This window comes from Phaenicophaeus curvirostris, chromosome 5 (genome assembly GCF_032191515.1).
Source record: "Phaenicophaeus curvirostris isolate KB17595 chromosome 5, BPBGC_Pcur_1.0, whole genome shotgun sequence".
NCBI lineage: Eukaryota > Metazoa > Chordata > Aves > Cuculiformes > Cuculidae > Phaenicophaeus > Phaenicophaeus curvirostris.
Genome location: NC_091396.1, coordinates 5,069,743 through 5,090,028, shown reverse-complemented (window position 1 = coordinate 5,090,028; position 20,286 = coordinate 5,069,743). Strand labels below are relative to the sequence as shown.

The window sequence follows — 20,286 nt, the reverse complement described above, 5'->3', positions numbered from 1 at the left end:
AAGTGATAATTGAGAATATTCCTTGTGAAAAAGGTTAGCTATTTGATTAAGCTCTACAAACTTCTGTACTTTCAACCTCCTTCAGAAATCCTAGACTTCGTTATGCATGACAAAAGCATATTTTCTCCTCTCAAAAGTAACAATTTATAGCCAAACCAGCGTTTTTTCCTAAACTATTTCCCATTCAATAGAGCATATGTAGGAATAATCAAGGGATATTAAAAGTTAATTAATAATTATAATTCATAATTATAGCAATTAATCTTCAAGTGTATTTTTATAGAAAAGAAATAGTTTGACTACAAAATATTCAGTGAATACAATGTGCATTTATAAATGGTAGTTACAAAATCCATAGTGCAAACTGGACAATTTCAGTGTTTCCCATATGGGTATAAACAACCAGAGACACACATATACCCACTTCCAAGGCACTGCTAGTATCTACCACGTAGGTTCCTTTGTTTTGCAAAAGATGACTCTTTCCCAGGATATACGAGGTCCAACACAACAAAATCAAGACTGTACCTGTAACACTTCTTATTTAACGAATTAAGAAAACCATCTACCATCACCTTCAAAACGGTTCCCTTCTGAGGTGACACGTGGCTGCATACAATGCTGCCAATGTTCAAACCAACTGCACACATCATTTTCTGACAGGCTGTTGAGAAGATCCATTGTTTTTGCTTTCACATCTTCTACCTGCAAAATAAAAATAGGTTCCTTCGAGCACTAACTTGATCTTTGGGAAGAGGGAGCTAGGTCTGGTGAATATGTGGGTGCTCAAGCACAGTGATGTTGTTTTTAGGTAAAAACTGCTTCACAGAGAAAGCGTTGTGGGTTGGTGCACACCAACACTTTCTGACCAAGGGTCAGGAAATGTCTATATTTGAACTCGTGTCCACTTGTACTGAGTGAAGCTATCGAGTTGAGCCTTGTCTCACTGTGACAGGTTAGAACATGCTCTGTAACCATCTCTTTGTCTCTCCCTTCCCACTCTTGGTTCCCAAGCTATAGGGTTAATATTGCAGAAGGAGGGATGTGTATCTGACCTCTATACAGTTACCACGTATAATTTGGGGCAGGCAAACTTTCATCCTCTTGGAAAACAGACATGCTATTACCATCATGCACTCATCTGCCCTTCATTGCGTGCTTCACAAAACGAACTTATAAAGCGAATTACGGGTTCTAAATATTGTTGATCCCAAAGAAAAGGCCTTTTTCTTGCTGCATGGAAATTACATGCACACCCCTTAACCAAGGTATAATATCATATTAGTTCGTGCATCTGACTATCAACCTGAAAGTACCCATCTTTGTGAGGTTTTTATTTTGCCCTCCTAGATGTGCACCACAAACTGAATCAGATTTTTTAGCGAACTTTCAGTTTTCCATTAACAAGAACTTATTCCTATGTTTTAAGGTCTGCAACAACCCTTTGTCTGAACCTGTTTTATTGCATCTGCATCCTGTCCCTGCCATGCCTGCAAATCAAACACACTTCAGGCAGTGCCAATAGCTGCAGAAATGCTTATGTTTGCACCCAGTTTATTGCATTTCTCAAGAATAATCTGCATATTGAACTTTTAGAATGAAAGAGGGAACAGGCAGAAGTGAGTCAGTCTAGGACTGGGGACAGATTTCACTGAGCCTTCAGGTAACAGGACACTCTGGTCATCACAAATAAGGGAGCATTACCAGGGCACTTCAGAACTACTTTGAACAAAATGAAAACTAACAAAAAACGCGGAACAAAAAGAAGCCCAAAAGCCAGGGACAAAAGAGAGATGCTCTGAAATAGAGCCAACTGCACACAGCTCTGAATACCATGTCTGACCAGAAACACCAAGGGAAGAATGAGTGGTGGTAACAGGAGAGCAGTTAACCAGCAGCATGGTTTGCTGTCTGCATGAAAAACTGCATTTCTACATACCAGCATGTGGGAATGAGAGGGAAAAGAAGAGTCAGGAGGAAACAGATGAGAACAAAGAGAGGCAGGTAAATAAAAGCCAAATTTGAATTTCAAAGCTAGCAAAATCTAACCCACAGGATACACCAACTTGATATTTCTTAGCCAGGGGATAAAAAAAATGATTGTCATGTAAAGAATTGCTACTAAGAAGATAAATACTGTGAGGTAGCTCAACTCAATTTATTTCAACTGGTCTAACAGACAAGCACTGTCAGATGATAAGTGAGATTCAGGCTCTCTACAATTTACTTTTTTCTTTCTGTTCTGAACACAGACTAAAGTAATAAATCTAGGTCTGAAACTATGGCTATCCCAGTTGTGCCAGTAATATTTAAAAAATTGATACATGAATGACTGAGAAACAGCTGTCTCTACAACTGGACTGTATCATCATGTTATAAAATGAATATAAAGAGGATGTGTGGGGAGCAAATGTTGCTGACAGCAGAGAAGTGGGTTAAGGTACCGTAACTCGAAGCCAAAGAATAACAGCAGTTGCAGACAGATTAACAGAAGAGCTGGAAATGCATAGGGTGAAGTACAGCTCTGCCTGCACACATCTATGACCAAGCAGCACCTCTGACCAGCAGTGACACAGAGACTCCAAACACCCCATACATATCTGCTTGATTCTCAACACCGTCTCTAGGAAGAAAATATCCAAGGCAAGGATGGTACTTCTTTTACCTTCCACAGCAAAGGGCTGTAGCTATGGCACTAAATGGATCAGACATCAAGTGCCTGCACAAGTACCTGATGACCTGGAATCTGCACGTATCAGAGGTAGCTGAAAGCTGTTACTACCACCCAGAGAAAGAATTGTTCTGATGAACTATGCAGAACGCACAGCTTGGCATTTCCAGCCATTGCACAGGACTGGTTTGGACTGGATTCTCCTCTACTCCATTAATCCATTTATTTATTTCAAAACTCAGTTACAGATTTGCACCTTTGGCCACACTGACCACATGTCTTAGAAGAAAGGTTCACAGTTTGCAGGAAGTATTACTATCTCTCACTGGACAAATTCAAGGTTTTTCTACTCAAAGCAGTTACTTTACGTTCTTCTGCCTCTGATCAAATCATTAGAATCCCTTTAAAAGAGTATTTATTGCTCACATTTCCTACAGTATTTAATTCTCCGAATTACAATTCGGAAACGTAAATAACTGATTGTGTTGTCAGACAAATCCCATATTATCCAACTGCTAGGTTGAGAAAAGCCATTTATAATTGATGGGCTATTTCCACAGGACACACTGCAATGCTGGCTATTAGATCAACTTCCACTCATGTATTTAAAGTTCTGTGAAACTCCAGTGCCTTTATCAAATGACCCCTCTCAAGCTCTACATTAATTACAGCTTAATTACGGCTTTTTCAGGACATTTCATTCTGGTAAACAAAAATCAAATCCTCTCTTCTTGATGAAGTTTGGTTTTTTTTGTTTTTGTTTTTGGTTTTTTTTGGGTTTTTGGGTTTTTTTTTAGTAATAGCTAGCATTTCCTTTTCCTTTTGCACATTTTCAACCATTTTTTCATTTATAGTCCCCTGTTACTGAAGGCCACAAAAAGTCTGTATAGACCTTTGCATTTTCTTCCTTTTTTCCCTTCTATGTGAACATGTAGACAAACATAATCTGCATTTCCATCAAATCTGCTGAAATATTGAAAAACTAAAGTCGGAAGGGACCTCAACAAGATCATCCACTCTAACATCAGTATGTCAAAGTATTAGTCCACACGAAACCACATGAAGCTCCTGCAGGCAGCTACCTATCAAAAGATCAAATCAGATACAGATTCTTCCAACTTCAGGTTGCCATAGTACTCAGAACACTGTAAGAGAAATTTGCTTGGTCTGTTAATATCCTGTATTTCTACAGTCCATTTCAAGGAAAGAGAAAATTAGTAGTTCTATTAGCCCTAGTCTGCATATTTACTGTCTAATACTGGTAACTGTCACAAACTCCATTCATCAGTCCAACGTCAGCTGGTGGCATTTCATCTGCAAGGTCCATTTTTACAGAGTCTTTAGTTTCAGACAGCCAGGCTCAATCCTTTAAAAAAATCAGAGATAATCATAGAATCACCAGGTTGGAAATGACCCACCGGATCATCGAGTCCAACCATTCCTATCAAACACGATCAATGTACTTTTGAAAGGAATGTATGTCACCAAGGTAGAAACCTGTCAGCAGATCAGAGACTTGCACATCAACTGTACGAATGTAGAGCGCCCATACTTTTCAGATAGTACCTTGAAATCAGTTTTCGCATCTTGGATATTTTTTTGTGTGCAATTGTCTCATTTAAGTTTATAGTACAGCCTATCCTGAAAACAAAATTCTGAAAACAGGGAGAATTTGTAAACTGTGCTGTCTCACTTGCATAAAACTGATGGATTTAAAAATTAGTGCGAGCAATGAGTTTGCAGCCTATTACTAGATGAACATAATAGCCAAAGTGCCAATTAGTAAGCCATTTGTTTCCAGAAGAGAGGATAAAAGCAGCATAAGATGCAATAGAAATACACAGGTCTGTTTTCAGATGAAAATACATCAGCACTGTAGCAAATATCACCTCCTACTCAACGCCTGCTTCACTGTAGGAAACCAAGTTCTGCGCTGCAGGAGAATTTTAGCTTTTGGAATGCAAGTTTCCATTTCTCTGCCAAATTTGCACTACCATTGGTAACACTCTTCAGTTACGGGCAAAAGAGTATTTCACCCCATTATACAATTACCCAAACTTTGCTGAGCAGATTCCAAGGGAAAAGACTTTCCTTCTCACTCAAATCCTTTAAAAAGGATTAACGTTATTTTAACAGCAGTTCAAAGATTACTAGCACTCTGTGACTCCGCAACACAGTTGCACCCACGAACAGTAAACTCACCATCATCTTCACTTCCTGAAACCTCTTTCAAAACAAATATACAATACAAGCATATAAACTGCATGGTGCTACACTTCGTTCCAATTCTACTGCAGTTTGAAGTGTTTAAACATCACAACACACACATCACTCCTTGATTTTTCACAGTCTGCTTCTATAAGCAGCCAAACTAAATCTACTGTTGCAGTAACTGCTGCTATTTGTATGTATCATTCTTCCTAAAGCTGCTAAAATATACACTTCTCTCCATCTATGCTCCAATAGCCTGGTACAGAAAAAACTGTAGCCACAGATAAATGAGCCATCACTGGATAGATACAATTTCCAATTACACAGAAAAGAAGGAAACCAGGAACTGCATTATATAACACACTCGGTTCATTTATTTGGATAAGTCTAATGGAAATGTGATACAAACTTTTAATTATAGAATTTAATAAAAATAAAGTCTTTGTTGTTGCAGTCCTACAGTTGGAATTCCAAACTTTTTCCAACTGGGGTTTTCTAGCTACTGCTGAGATGCACTGCTATGATTTAGTTTCTACTTTCCTAAAAAAAAAAAAAAAAGAGGAATAAAACAACATTAAGAGATCATATTCATTGTTCCCCACAGCTGGATTTTACTCTGATTTTTCTCACTTAGTCTCATATAACCCAAACCCATCTTTCTTGCCTTCCCCACATTGTGTGGAATGGAGCAGAAATTCATTTTGTCATCAGTCTCCATATCCCAGTGCAAAGCATCCAAAGAGCACTCTCTCAGTTCTATGTAAACTTTCCATACTCTTGTGTGTGCATACACATACAAAATCCAGGTGTTCACCATTTTTGGATATTCCGAAAGTTATCGACAGTTAAAAAGAACACTGAAATTTGACATTTCCCAAAGTCATAGGCACAGAATTTTCACTGAAGGCTGTAGGTCTGCTGTATGTCCTTCACTGAAAGGGTTATAAAGAGGGACCGTGGATCCTTTCTGTTTTTGCGCACTGTTATCTTTCCTCTCAATGTTTCTCCTGCAAAAGTAAAAAGGAAATTAATATGCTTACATTACTGAATCAAAATAACAGCAAAGATGCATCACATACCCTTATGCTGCACAAGAAGTTGTTCTAAACTAATGGGAATTAAACAAATCTACAAAGGTTTCCTTTATGTTTTCAAAGCTCTAAGCAATGTTCTTAGAACAAATGCAAAGTTAAAATAAGTGCAGTTCAACCTAATGAGTTGCTGAGTTATGTCTGATGCATTACTTCTCAGATGACCCCAATCACAATAATTTGTGATTGAGAAAAAAACACTGCATTCTTTTGATACATTAACCTCTCTTCGTATCTAGTTGAGTTGGATATGCACAAATTTACTGAGAAGATGGTACAGGAAAACATAGAAAACCTAAATTGTCTTTCATTAGCTTTTATCTGCTTCCTCCAGCTCCCATTCCACAACCCAACAATTTGCACTTGCAAACCTGACTGGTACCAGGGGGGACTAAAAAACTCTTGCAGAGCAAAGGTACAGGGTGGAGTTTCACAGATTTCCCTAAATCATAGACAACTGGTATTTGTGCTACGTTTGACCCCAACAAAATACTGGAGAGAGGTTAATGTATTTACAAAACAGTGTGGCTGTTAATCTAGTACTTGAAGAATTTAGCCACAAATCTTTATTTTCAAGGAAAAAGGGAAAAAAATAGAGGTAGAGTAGTGGAAGTAACCCGCAAACTTATTTGCAAATGCAAATTTCTTTGTTGATACGGACACACATGACTGAATATAGAACATTACCAAAACAGGCAAAAAGATTACCTTTTAAACATCTCTGTGCTCAAAATATTCATATACACAGCAATTTTAAGCATGCATATAAGAAGAATGGCTTCCCAGTTTTTATCTGTAGACTAAGGGCCTGAAACCAGGAGGTATCAATATCCCTTCAAGTATAAATGACTAGATTCATTTGGTTTTTCAACTACATAAATACTGATAGTACATCACATATCAAAGATTGCTTCAAACCCCAATTTGCACAGTCTTGTCACATAGTAAAATAACTAACGGAATTTTGAAAAGAGCTCAAGATACAACCCAGAGACTGAACCCAAATACCTTCAGGTTAGTATTTTATATTTTATTTAAAGGCACGGACTGCAAAGAGGCAGAATGAAAACAAACAGTGAGTTGAAAACTAAGCCAGTTTCCAACTCTGCAAGAATTTTAGAATTCTCTATTTGACAAAACTCTCAAGTGCTCCCATAAAAAGTAAACTCATGGGACATTTTGCAAAGGCTCCAGTATAAATATCAGAGGAAACTTTTCAACAAGAATAACTGCAGTACCAAAAATGTATAAAATACTTTAAAAAGTATTTTTTTGATAATTTTGTGGTTTCTTGATTTTTGTTTTTATTTTTTTTTTGGTAATTGAACTGCTAGCTGGAGATTGTAATTTAATTCCTGTGCAGCTTTAGTATTATGACAGAAATGCCAGATGTAATACAATGCTAGTTACAAAGAATTGCAGAAATGGTTTCACAGATTATTTAAACAGAAAAATATTCGCCAGGTAGAGGGACAGAATAAAGGCAAAAAGATGTTATGGCTTTTTTTCAGCTAGGAAGTTTAACCTAGTTTGAACATATAGATTTTCAGAACTGCTGCATAATGAATTATTTGACATATTTTAACATCCTATAATGACACATTTTAAAACATTCAGTAAGGTTAAAGAACCTCTAAAAGAACTACAATTCCATGATTTAATCCATACTGCAATCTTCCCATTTAAAACATGAATACAAAGCAATACAATAAATGAAGCAATAATCTAAATATAATGTCATGAATTATAACTGACTGCATAGAACAGACCCCTGAGATCCTGTTTGTGAAGGCAGCTAATGAAACAAAGCAGTCAATTTTTCTCAGTTATTTCTTATGCAGTGACCACATTAAATCTGCTTTTCTAAACAGCCTTTTCTGAGGGCTGAAGCAAACAACAGCACTGCAACCAAGTAACAGAAAGGCAGTTCTGAACAATTAATCAATGTCATGTAGATAGAAAATGACTGATGTTTTTTCACCACTCTGCTGTCCTATGAGCTGCCTGAAGGAAGCCATCTCTGGGACTCAGCTGCATCACCTTGCTCTTATCACGCTCAGCTGAATACAAGTAAACCACAGACTGCCATTGCAGTTTGATTAGGACAAAACTGAATCCATTACAATCCCCATTCTGCATTTTTATTATCCCTTGGGGAGCCCTGAAATTTGTCCCCAAAAAGAAAAAAAGAGAATTCAGCAGAATTCAGCTCACTGCCTAAGCTTGCTACCTCAGGAGAAAAATGCATCCCTATGTCCATGCTGACCCACTGCCAAATAACGCACATGGGATTACATGCTTTACAGTGCACCCTATATGTGGGCTCTGAATGCTCCAAATAGTTTATTTTGGTTCTTTTACCATCAGTGAAACTGTAAGCAATCCTATCTTTCATCTTATGTTTGTGCAACACAATCCAAGAAGGGCAAGCCTGCAGTTTAAGGGCAAAGATACCTCTCCGTGCAAGAGCCTCTTATCACTAAGACTGCTTACATCCAACAAACCCTTTCTTCTTACAGTCTAACAATTCATCTGGAAGGATTTGACTGAACCTAAAGGTCAAATCCATAACATTTACTTAAAGTTCAAAATGATCCGTGGCAATAAACTTGCAGTGTGAAGAACTACTTGTGTCCCCTCCTTCTCTGATTACAAAAATGATTGAATGAGGTACTGAAGAGAGTCAGCAATCACTATCGTGGAATCATAGAATGCTTTGGGTTGGAAGGGACCTTTACAGGTCATCAAGTCCAACCCCCGGCACGAGCAGGGACATCTCTTAACTTGATCATGTTGCTCAGAGTCCCATCCAACCTGATCTTAAATGTTTCCAGGGATGGGGCCTCCACCACCTGCCTGGGCAACCTGTTTGAGTGTTTCACCACCCTCATCGTAAAAAATGTCTTCCTTACATCCAGCCCAAATCTACCTTCCCTTAGTTTAACACCAGTGCATCCTGTCCTGTCCCAACAGGCATTGCTAAAAAGTCCATCCCCATCTTTCCTATAGGCCCCCTTTAAGTACTGGATCACAATCTTTCAGGTTTCCTTTTTTGATTTCTGTGGAAGAGCTTTATGAAGCCAACAGTGAGACAGGTAAAAATGTTGTAATCTTTATTCTGAACCCCATTAAAATTTAAAAACCTTACAAAAGATCTCACTGGAATTGTTTCAAAGAGCTGCTAGAAAACTCCAGTGGATTTGGGCTGAGGACACCTTAAATACTGAATGGCTGGTGAGAAATATCTTCACAAATCCCCTACACAAGAACCACAGGCTTCTAAGTGGCAGTCATACATGCATTCACAGATACACAACAGTAAGCTCTGATGCTGCTCTTCACAATAAGGTTGTCCTCACTTGAGGCTAACAATTTAAACATCTAATTTTCCACTGTAGTCTTGTTTAGATTTATGGAACCCACTATCCTATGCAGCACTGAGGTCTAGCATGTGACTAAAAAAAAACCCCAAGTCTCAAAAATATTACTCTGGAAGAGTTGGCTAGGAAGTAGTTTTTGTGAACCAACTATCTTCTGAAAATAAGAAAGAACAATGAAAGAGCAATCATTTGTGGTGGGACCAAGAGCATCTCCCTTAAATTCAATAACTTATCTTTAATCTTCCCATTCATCTTCTTAAACTGCAGGCACCTACAGCTGTACACAGACTACCACCTTCCCATTTGGCCACTTCTATTACCAAATCCCCAGTCCAATGAGATCCAGTGAGCAGTTTCTGTACCGAGCAGGAATCACTGCCTTTCGGTATTATCTATCCGACCTGTGACACCTTTCTTCACTGCCTGGCTACCTTTATAAACCAAGCAGCTTTTTGCCAGCTCCTTTCTGCTATATCACTTTTCAGCCTCTTCTGAAACCATGTTGAGGTTCTATCTTTTCCTTTCATGCCCCGAGTAGATTCTCTGAAGAGTTTTTGTACCGAGTTAGCGTGTCTCAACTCTCCAAGATCAACCATGAACTAGGCTGCTGCAAAGAAGCCTGCACAGCCAGCTGGATATGCTAAGACAGCTCTGTATGGTCACCTAAGATAACATGCCTACACTACAAGTGATTGAGATACCCAAGATAGCTCAGGTGCCAGAAACAGTCACCACATGGAACCACGAAGGCCAGATACATCCAGTCCTCCAAAATGTGCAGTTGCAGCAGCCAAACTCACTCACTGAGCACTAGCCTTAATTCACTACGTTTTGCAGTAGGGATCCTAAACTGTAACCTCATTCAATCCTTCTCTCTCAGTAGTTGTGGTAAAATTCTGAGAAAACTAGAGTGTTGTTTCTCTATGAGCCGTATCTCCTTGCCAACACAGAACTTGCAAAGTGGGGCACAAAGAACAGCACAAGAAGAAAATCTGACTTTTGCTGTCTAGATACAGAACTTCTATTACCAATAAGATAGAATAGCCATGGGAAGAGAGTCTCTCAATTTAGTCTCTGAAATACCCACTTAGAAATGTTTTGCAAGATGATTTTAAACCGCAGATTTCCAACGATATGGTATAAGACATACAGGATCCAGGATGAGCTCAAAATTCAAGTTTTAACAACTGTTACATTTTAACAGCAAGCACAATTTTTGGAGGTATCGCTTGTAAGTGTCTACAGACACCATATTGCAGCTGTAGACAGGCAAAACAGGCACTAAAATTAAGAACCAAATTATCCAACTGGGATGCACAATATTGAAGTATTTCAGTATAAGTTCAAAACATTCAGACAGATTAATAGTGCCAGCGTTGTTTTCCTGCCTTTAACAAAGCTTTCTATGTAGACAAATTAACATTTTTCAGTTGGTAAATTTACAAGCAGCAACCCAATTATGGAGACAGAGGAGTCCAAGATAATCAAGGATTTTACAGGGTCTTAGTCATGTGCTAGCCCCTTTTAGCACCACAGAAAAACAAATCAAGGCTTTATTTCCACTGCAAGGCAATATTAAGAACACAAAATGCTGCCAATACGCAGTTCATTGCTAATAGAATTTGCTTGCATACAGATCTAGGTTTTAACTGAAGGTGCTGTTAACAAAAAGATTCTGTGGGCTCTTTAAAATAATTTTTGTATTTAATTTATTTAGTAAATGCTTGAGACAACCAAATGAGACCGATATTCTGCATCTATTTTTTCTTGTTTATGAAACTTAGCAGGAATATTTCAACAAAAGCAAAAGACTCCTATTTGCTCCATTAATAAGACAAAGGTACTGCTTTGGCATCTCAATTTCAATTTTCAAAACAGAGACATTTTCAAGCTATTAAAAGGAATGCTAAGTGAAGCCTTGTACTCTGTAGGGAGTCCACAATACAATAATGCCTTAGCTGAGAACGCCTAGTTTTTCCTGCAATAAAATATCATCTGGCTTCCTTCTCCAGCTTCTTTAATTTTACTGCATGCTAAGCAGTTAAAGCATATACAACATGCTGATGCTATTTTGTTTTACTCCATTGTGCATCAGCTCCAAGTCCCTCGTTACAGTCTATGAGGAAGAAAACTATCTTTTCAGAATACTTTAGTAAGAGAGTATCTCCTACTTGCATATTAAAACTAAACTAAATCAACAGATGTTATCTATTAAATCTATATACAAAACTGCCTACCATACTCGGGTATCAAGCTGTGAACCAGTGGCAAATCAGAAGTATTACTTAAGTGTAACTTTTATTGTCCCAATTCTCCTTATCTTTGGACCTAGATTAAACCTCTCCTATTTCATCTCACAGAATTTGCAAATGTTGCACACCTAGCACAGGGTGTAGCAGGAATGTCATGTTTTGCAGTGGCTTGATTCTGTTATTATCAGGATAGAGATCAAAACATTCAGTCTTTTTTATGGCTGAGAAACCAATCTATTTTTAAAACAAACAGCCTGGCATCAAACAGCTGACAAAATTAGCAAGTTCACACTGCAGAACAAAACAACTTTGCCATGGCACAAAGGAGACTTTTCCTGTTAAATATCCAACAGGCCCAGATATCTGTAAGCTCAGCCTCTTTTACAAGAGCAAATCCAAACACAATCCATCAACAAGTTTCTCTCGGAATCTTCCCTAATGCTAGAAATAACAGACAGAATACTAGATTGAAGTGGTAACTTTATAGAAGATATAAAACCAGACAAAATGGGTAAAAGGATGCGAAAGGGGAACTTAATTATGAGGAGAAGTAGATGGGGAAAAAAAAAGAAACACAGCTATAACAAGATTTGTTATAGGAATATTTTTAAGAAATATAAGCTAATAAAAAGAAAAGAAGGAATTATGGCAAAAGTGATCTTGAAGGTCTACTAGGTTCACTGCTTCAAAGCACACTTCTTCTGCAGTTGTCTTTGGAAAGTCATCGTACCCAGACTAGATTTCTAGAACTAGGCACATCTCCTAGTAATTTCACACATTTGGTAAATGTCAAATGATCTGTGTAACATTGAATAATGCGCATATTCTAACAAATGTCATTGCACTTGAAAAAATTTCACTATGACATTGAAATTTAATGAGTTGCAGCAAGAAGACTTTAGCCAGCCTTGTCTACAAAGAAACCGAACAGAACACAAGCCAAGTACAAATGCACCAATGCATATGTGCACCCCAAGAAATGACAGGACCTAAGAAAAAACAAATAAAAATTATTTAAGAATATAAAGTCAAAGCCTGAAAAAGAGAAATCATTTGTCAGATAACACAGACCACAGTGCCTCTGGGAAAGGAGCTCTCGGCTAAAAACGTTGTCATGGCTGACAGCAGGAAATGGCAATTGCAAAAGCAGTTTCATCGAGTGCAGATGCTGCTTTCACCATTGTACATTCATAATTAGGTCTGTTAAAAAAGGCAATATTCCATCTACATCAATACTTCTCTATAACATCTCTAAGCCTGTTGACCTCTTTTTTTTTTTTCCAACATCCACATAAGTTTTTGTATTGTTTCTCCCAATATATCCTCTTCATCTCAAAACTATTCACTTAGGGGTCATGTATTAGCATGAGTTCATCAAACAAGCAACAGAAATTAGCCCCATTCTGAGGTTCTTCCCTTGGTCCTGCTACTCTAAAGATAAACAGCCCTCAAAGATGACTAATTTAGCACTGGGTAAGAGTTCAACAGTGGTGAGTAAATATCTAATGGTTAAGTGGATAAAAATAAAAACAATAAAATAGTATAAAAATTTAACTACTTTATATCCTTTGATTATAAAAAGACTAGGAGAGTCTGAAAGAAAGTGCAGTTCTTCAGGAATAAGAGGGCAAGGCTTATAATTCTTGCCCTGTTGTATGTCCGCCCTCTTGCACGACAATTCTATGACAGTTGTGGATTTACTTCTATGTCTATAAAGCCAGGAATATTTGACGACTTGCAAATAAATGTATTTTCAAGGCTTACCAAATAGAACTAATTAAAACCACTAACAGGCACCACTTTAGTCTTCAAAACCTTACTTATCATCTGAATTTGGAGTTGTCCCTGATGACAACAAAAACCTTTATAATTGCATTAAATTCAAGGTGAAACCCACTACAGTACTTACCCATTCTATAAAAATTCAGTGTATCAAAATAACACCTTTCATACTTCAATGGACCAAGCTCATGGCTGAGAGTTCTTTGAATCTGTCTTCAATTTACAGAGTAATCCCACAGTCCCAGTACAGCACCATGCGTATATTCATGATCCATTTAAATACAACATAGTTCAGGAGTGGTACAAAAAAAATCCTACGCAATCACTTACAAATACGATACTTAAGAATACTAGTACCGTTAAAATTAAGCTAATGTTAATAGCAGTGTTCTGCTCTTAAATTTTATTGCCTCAGAAATGCTTTGATACAGAAATTCTCATCAAAATTACGCTACAGACGTATGCCTATAAGACTATAAGACTATAAAACATACGCCTACTTATACCTGTGCAGACACGTATACATATTTTTAGCATGAGTTTTGTATAGATATTTGCCACTGCTTTGCTGAGTCAGAAGAATTCATTAACAGCAGCTGAAATATTTATTTACTAGTTGTTTTTAACTTCTACATAGTTTAAAAAGTATTTTAGATATAAATTTAATGATAACAGCAATGTAACTTAACTACTGTTGCACCACAATTGAATTGAAATATACCTGCTTCTACAGGAATTGGTTTCTCCAGGAGAAAAACTGTCTGTTTCCAGTGTGTTTTGGTACACTGGGGACCAGTGGAAAACAAGACCTGCAATGGAAAAGTTCAAGAGTTTGATTAAGAACAACATTTTTGATATCACACCACATCAATCAATTACCAAGCACACATACACATGAAGTGTTTGCTACTGCAAAACAGACTCACTGCCAAATACCTTGAGGTAATACAAAATACATAACTGCCCACAAACTGCTATAACTGCCCAAAGATATTTTTAAAATACATAACACCAAATACTCACCTTATTGTGACAGTTCTTCTCAAAAAATATATCAAAATAACCAGCAACTGCCTATAAAAAAAGAGGAAAACGTAAATAATGGTGATGCTCAAGAAGACTATTGTTAATATACGTATTTGGATTTCTACTGCTTTTAAAGCCTTTACTAAGAAGGACAAACCTACATTTATGCTTTCAAACATGCTACAAATCCTCAGTCAAATAAATAAGCTGTCATCACACCTTTGTTTTACTCAAGCATATTCAGCCCACTGCAACTGCATTTTATTACATATTAAATTTTAGTCTGAGTTTCCAATATAACAAGCATACTCTAACTGCAACTAGAATTAGGTATGAGAAAACTGCTTTTTGGACATGCAGACCCACAAACATTCAATCCTTGTCCACTGTGGCTCCCATGACTCTCACAAAATACACACGCAGCCAGAGCTTGGCTTGTTCAACTCCTTGTGTAGCTTAACACCATTTCCCGTAAAAGTTGCTTGCGAACAAAGACAGAGCATAACCAGGCAGGGAATATTTTTCTTACACGCACAGATAAGGAAAAAGATTCACAGACACCTCGTTGCTGGCCTTTCCAGCAGTTAATAGTTCCTAACAGTAACTCTCCATAAGATGCCTTGGAACATTTCTTCTGTCTTCCCTGCCATCCCATTCCTAGCCTCTAATGTGCACAAGTCATTAGTGGGACATTTTTCCAGCTTAAAGAGGAAAAGAAATAAAAGAAGTCTGCACACAAAACACTAGCAGTTACACAGTGTTTTAATACTGGCCTGCTTTTTTTGGCAAAAAGAATTCAATCAAAGAACTGGAAGATGTTAATATAAAATGATCAACTCTGATGATCAGAGGGCTGAAACACCTCCCAACATGAGGACAGGCTGAGAGAGTTGGGCTTGTTTAGCCTACAGAAGAGAAGGCTAAGCAGAGACCTTAAAGCAGTCTTCCAGTACTTAAAGGGGGGCTCTTTATCAGGGAGTGCAGTGATAGAAAAGGGAGAATGGTTTTAAGCTGAAAGAGGGGAGATTTACATTAGATATTAGGAAGAAATTTTTTTACTGCAAGGGTGGTCAGGCACTGGAACAGGCTGCCCAGAGAAGTCGTGGATGCCCCATCCCTGGAGGTGTTCAAACTCACACTGGATGGGGCTTGGAGCAATGCGATCCAGTGAATGGCACCCCTGTCCATGGCAGAGGGGTTGGAACTGGATGATCTTTAAGGTTCCTCCCAACCCAAACCATTCTATAACTCTATGAAATCCTATCCCCACTCACATTTATTTGCTCTCCACTGTACTGTACAAAAAGACTAGAAAAAATCAGACAGAGGGCCCAAAGAAGTTACGCTTTTCTGTTGTATGTTAGCCTGACGAAATGACCCAGAACAGAGTTTCTGAATAACTCCAACTACAGTAGCTAGTGACTCCCTGTGACAGCAGGACGGGATACCTTCCACCCCCGTCAGCTACCGTACATTCAAACAAGATATACACCAATTCAATGATGGCAAGCCTGCTGCATGAAAACTCACCGCGAACAACTGATTAGAACCTCCCTCTCACGGCACCAGTAATTTTCTCCTACTCTACGACTAGGAAATCGGCTGTTTTGAATAGATGCAAAGGACAAGTTCTGTAGCATGCCCTTCATACCAACTGTGAAGCGGGGAGGGGGCCGGGGGAAAAAAAGAAAAAAGAGTCAAACATGCTTACAAAATTAAGGTAGCAAACTGAACAGCGTGGGGCTTTATCATTATGAACTCTGTAATCTGAAAGATAGCTAAACCATTCTGGTATTTCTCCTCTCTACTCTAAATCCAGAACAGATTTCATCAACATGTGGAGAATATAACGTGCTAAAGCAAGTAAGCCTACGTTAAGGCATCTGCACTGGCATTCCAGAAAAGCCTGGCAAGTTCCAAATTCCAGTGTGGGTAAACACTCTTAAAAAAATGAACCAAGGAGACACTACGGGACCTTTACGACAAATGAGCTCCAGATGGTGAAATCTGTGACTCTTCCATGCCTTAGTTAAAGTCCTACCACTCGGTGCTAAGAATCTCATTCCCAAGTGAATTACAGCCTTGCCTCTCCTATGATTTGAGTTAAGACTGAGGAGGTTTTGACAAAGTTTTATTGACTCATCAGACTACTTTTATTGATGCAGAGTCTTTCCTGGACATTAATCAGAGATCTACTAAATCACAAAAATATTATTCCATTATCTGGTCAATACTGTTGATATGTTTACAAAAAAGACTCATGACACGATTACCGAGAAAAAGGAAAAAGTTTGCAACAACAAAAATGCTTTAAGAAGTGAGGGAAAAAAACTGGCCTCCAGAGAAAATGAGACAATCGAGCTACATTTCAGACAAGAAATCCAAAAGCTCCACAACTAAGGCGGATGCAATTATCTGTACATTTAGTAGCAAGAAGTAACAGAAACATCCTACACGCTGCCCTCAGAAAACATCCCCAGATAGAATTTTTCAGGGATCAAGTTCAGCCGAAAAGAAACTGTATTTATAAGCACAGAAACTGTCCCTTGCTCTTTGCTACCTTCTGTGATCAGGGAAAGCTTACACCTTCTGTAAATGACTAAGATAAGTAACCACTTTATCCCTTACAGTATCGATGGTTTCCCTAACTGAAACACTGACTTGGACTATCTAAACCCAGAGGTAATAAGAGTAATTATTACACAGAGCACCTTATGCAGAACTCCAAGGATTACAGAGTTCAAGGGATGACAGAGAGTTCCACATTGATCCATTAAATTCTTTTTGCTACCTTTTAAAATGGATGTATGTCCTTCCAAGTTGATATCGAAATAATTAAGCCAAAAGAAAAAAAACAACATAGGAAAACATTCTAGCAAAATAAAATTTCTCAAGTCCATAAGGGTAAGGTCCTGTGAACAGCTTCAAGCATTCCCCAAAATTCCTCAAAATTTGGTCAGTTAAAACTGGGCAGCAGGAACACCTCAAAGGCAAAATGCACCCTCTCTGGTGAGCTGTGTCAACAGGCAACCCCAGCCCTGCATTTATGAATAGATACTATGTGCTTACAGTTAAATAAATGCAGGACAGAGTTTCAATTGTGTATATTCGATTGATAAAGTAGTTTTCAGCTACTGATGGTGCTTTCCCTATTTTCCTACCAACCATTGCAATGCATCTGTGTACGAAATCCATCAATCGAAAGTCTTATCGAAAGAAATAGGCTGGGCTTCTTCAACACTAAAATACAAGGAGGGCGTGTAGATCTCAGCGTAGCTCTAAGGCCTTTTTCTATAAAGCAAGCAAGGAAGGAAACCAAGGGAAGCCTCAAATTTGCAGTTAATCTAGAAAACCATAAAGAGTAGGTGGGCCTATGCCAAAGAGGAAACCTTGTTCTTTACACCCAACTGAATGATTGCTTCATACCAGAAAAAAAATTGACAGCTTCCTACAACCACCCATGCTTTGCTTTAAGCAATCTAGGAATTTGAAAAACAGACCATGAGAGCATTCCTATGATGGTCTGGCTTTATTCAACTAGCAGAGAGTACAAATGTTAACAAGTAATTCCTACCACAACACTGTACACCTAGAGTGTAGCTTTTTCAATTACAGCTCATTCTATAAATATTTTCATGTTCTAATAACCCAGCTAAATCAGCAGCAAAACATTTAATTTTTCAAAATTGGTCAATAACGCTGCATCATAACCAGAAATAAGTTTCCTTAGGTATGTCATTGGCAAAATACTTGAAGATTCAAAGCGAAAACATAATTCTAGTTATTTTTCCACTTGCGAGAAGCTCTATACAAAACACTAGAACTTCTGTTTCTACACGAAGCAGCAGGAAGTCTTCCTTGAAAGAGCTATGGAAAAATAAAATCTCTGACTGCATTAGAGAAGCCTATTTCAATACTCCCAAATGTAAGTGCTAAAAGCCTCTAAATCAACCACCTCCCACAAACCCACCCTTAAGGTATATTAGTGTAAGCCTTGCACCGCTACAGAAGTGATATAGCCCTGTATATTTTTTTACAAAAAAGCCTCAAAATCTAAAAACCTACATAAATCAAGGTTGAAATAACAAAACTAGCTTGATAATACAAAGACTAGGTTGATAATAAAAAACTAGCTATGAAACAGTGGATTTGGTTACTATACTCTTTATTCATTACCTGTCAGTAGATTTATGGTGAAATGCACAATACATATCTTTTATATTTAAATACATTTCAAGTTCAAAATTATTTCCATTTCACTTTTGAACAGTACCACAAACTGCAGTAACTATAACAGTCAATCACAAGCTTCCATTACATGTGCAGTATTACAAAGAAAGGCATTTCCAATGTTTACAGCTTGAAGGAAATTATGCCTTCCCTTCTTGTAAAATTTAACACATGCAGCTAAGCAACAAAATACAAGGAAAAAACCCATTCACAAGCCAAATACTAGAAGCAATCACAGACACAAGAATATTAAAATGGAATGAAAGACTGGCCAGATTTTTATTAAATGTGTCATCTTTTTTTACAAGAAGGCAAACTAAAGAAAAAGGAACAAGCAAATAACACCCCCATAAATTCTAGACGATGTTTTACAATGCCTGCCTTGGCTTCTTTTTTTTCTAAGCCTAATGATAACTGTTATTTCTTTCACTGCAGTTTTCCTCATCTTTTTGCTCTGCCTTTGACAGTTCATTTACAACTCCACCAACAACTAATCCGCAAGAACTTCAGCCTCCTCTGGAAGAATCTCTTAAGTGCCAGTCTCTTGAATACCATGAAAGAGGAAAACAAAAATAATGACTTCTGAAGCGGTAATAAATAACTGCAACTCCAGCCTGACACACGCTCTAGACTCAAAGGTTGTTAAATATTGGGAAACACTGCAGAAATATTATTCTTCCTGTTCTCAAATAAACAGCCAGGAGAAAAGCAGAGCTATAAGGACAAAAACTCCAACCCTGGAACAAAGTCTCCACACCTACTCAGGGCACTAGAGTGGTTAAATAATGAACTAGGAGAATATTTAGGAACAGAGGTGCATTAGTGAGACTGAAAAGCAGTATCCTATAAGGGTCAGATTTTACTCAACAACTAAGAACGAAGTATTCCTGAAACTACAATAGAAGCCACTGAATTCTGCCTGATTTTGTTGAAAACAAGTTTTGATGAGGAATTCATATAAAGCAGCTTAACATCTTCATCCATCACTGAGGATTTCCAAGGTGTTCAGGCAAACACATCAAAAACTGTAAATGAAGCACTTGCTCCCAGTAAGATTCACTTATCTTCAAGAAATTTTCTCCCTACACAGATAAATTATTTTTAGCCTACTTCTTCCCCCACTTATTCATGTAACACGTACCAAATATATCAAGATCACAAAAAAAGCATTTAATATATGTAATAGGTTAATATTGGTATGTATCATTTATACTCTCCCACTCAGCGCCCTTAGCTGAAATGGGAATAAGAGTCTAAATTTTAATTCAAGTACATCTGAATATGAAGGCTTTTTCTAAAGAAAATGGCTCCAGCATTTTAACAGGATAAAACAAATGAGACTGCTCGACTGCTTATGAGAACTCATAAAGGCAACCTTACCAATCCACTTAGGAACAAGGAAATTAAAAATTATCATCATTGCTATCACCTACAGTGAGTAATTTATCATTCTTGCTCTTCACTAGTATCATGTTCCAACAGTGAGTGACTACAACAAATACAATTAGACAGCTGGCCACAGGAGTGGGAGATAATGTGCTTTTGATGGAGTTTATCCAAGCATGGAGATGGAATGTTTGTCATCCATGCAGCAGAGTTGCTGTGTTTTTATCACAGGGAAAAGAAACCCCTGGCCATTAAAA

At 37.8% G+C, this 20,286-nt stretch overlaps 1 protein-coding gene across 1 annotated transcript in view; it reads right to left on the bottom strand.

Annotated features, from left to right (window-relative positions):
* Positions 1-5,233: 5,233 nt before the first annotated feature.
* Positions 5,234-20,286, bottom strand: part of PRMT3 (protein arginine methyltransferase 3) — a 56,120-nt gene continuing 41,067 nt past the window's right edge. Inside the window, exons 14-16 of the mRNA XM_069857437.1 lie at positions 14,411-14,461; positions 14,109-14,196; positions 5,234-5,889 (exon numbers count right to left, since the gene is read on the bottom strand). Coding sequence (XP_069713538.1) covers positions 5,780-5,889; positions 14,109-14,196; positions 14,411-14,461 — 249 coding nt within the window. The 3' untranslated portion in view covers positions 5,234-5,779. The remainder of the gene's footprint in view (positions 5,890-14,108; positions 14,197-14,410; positions 14,462-20,286) is intronic.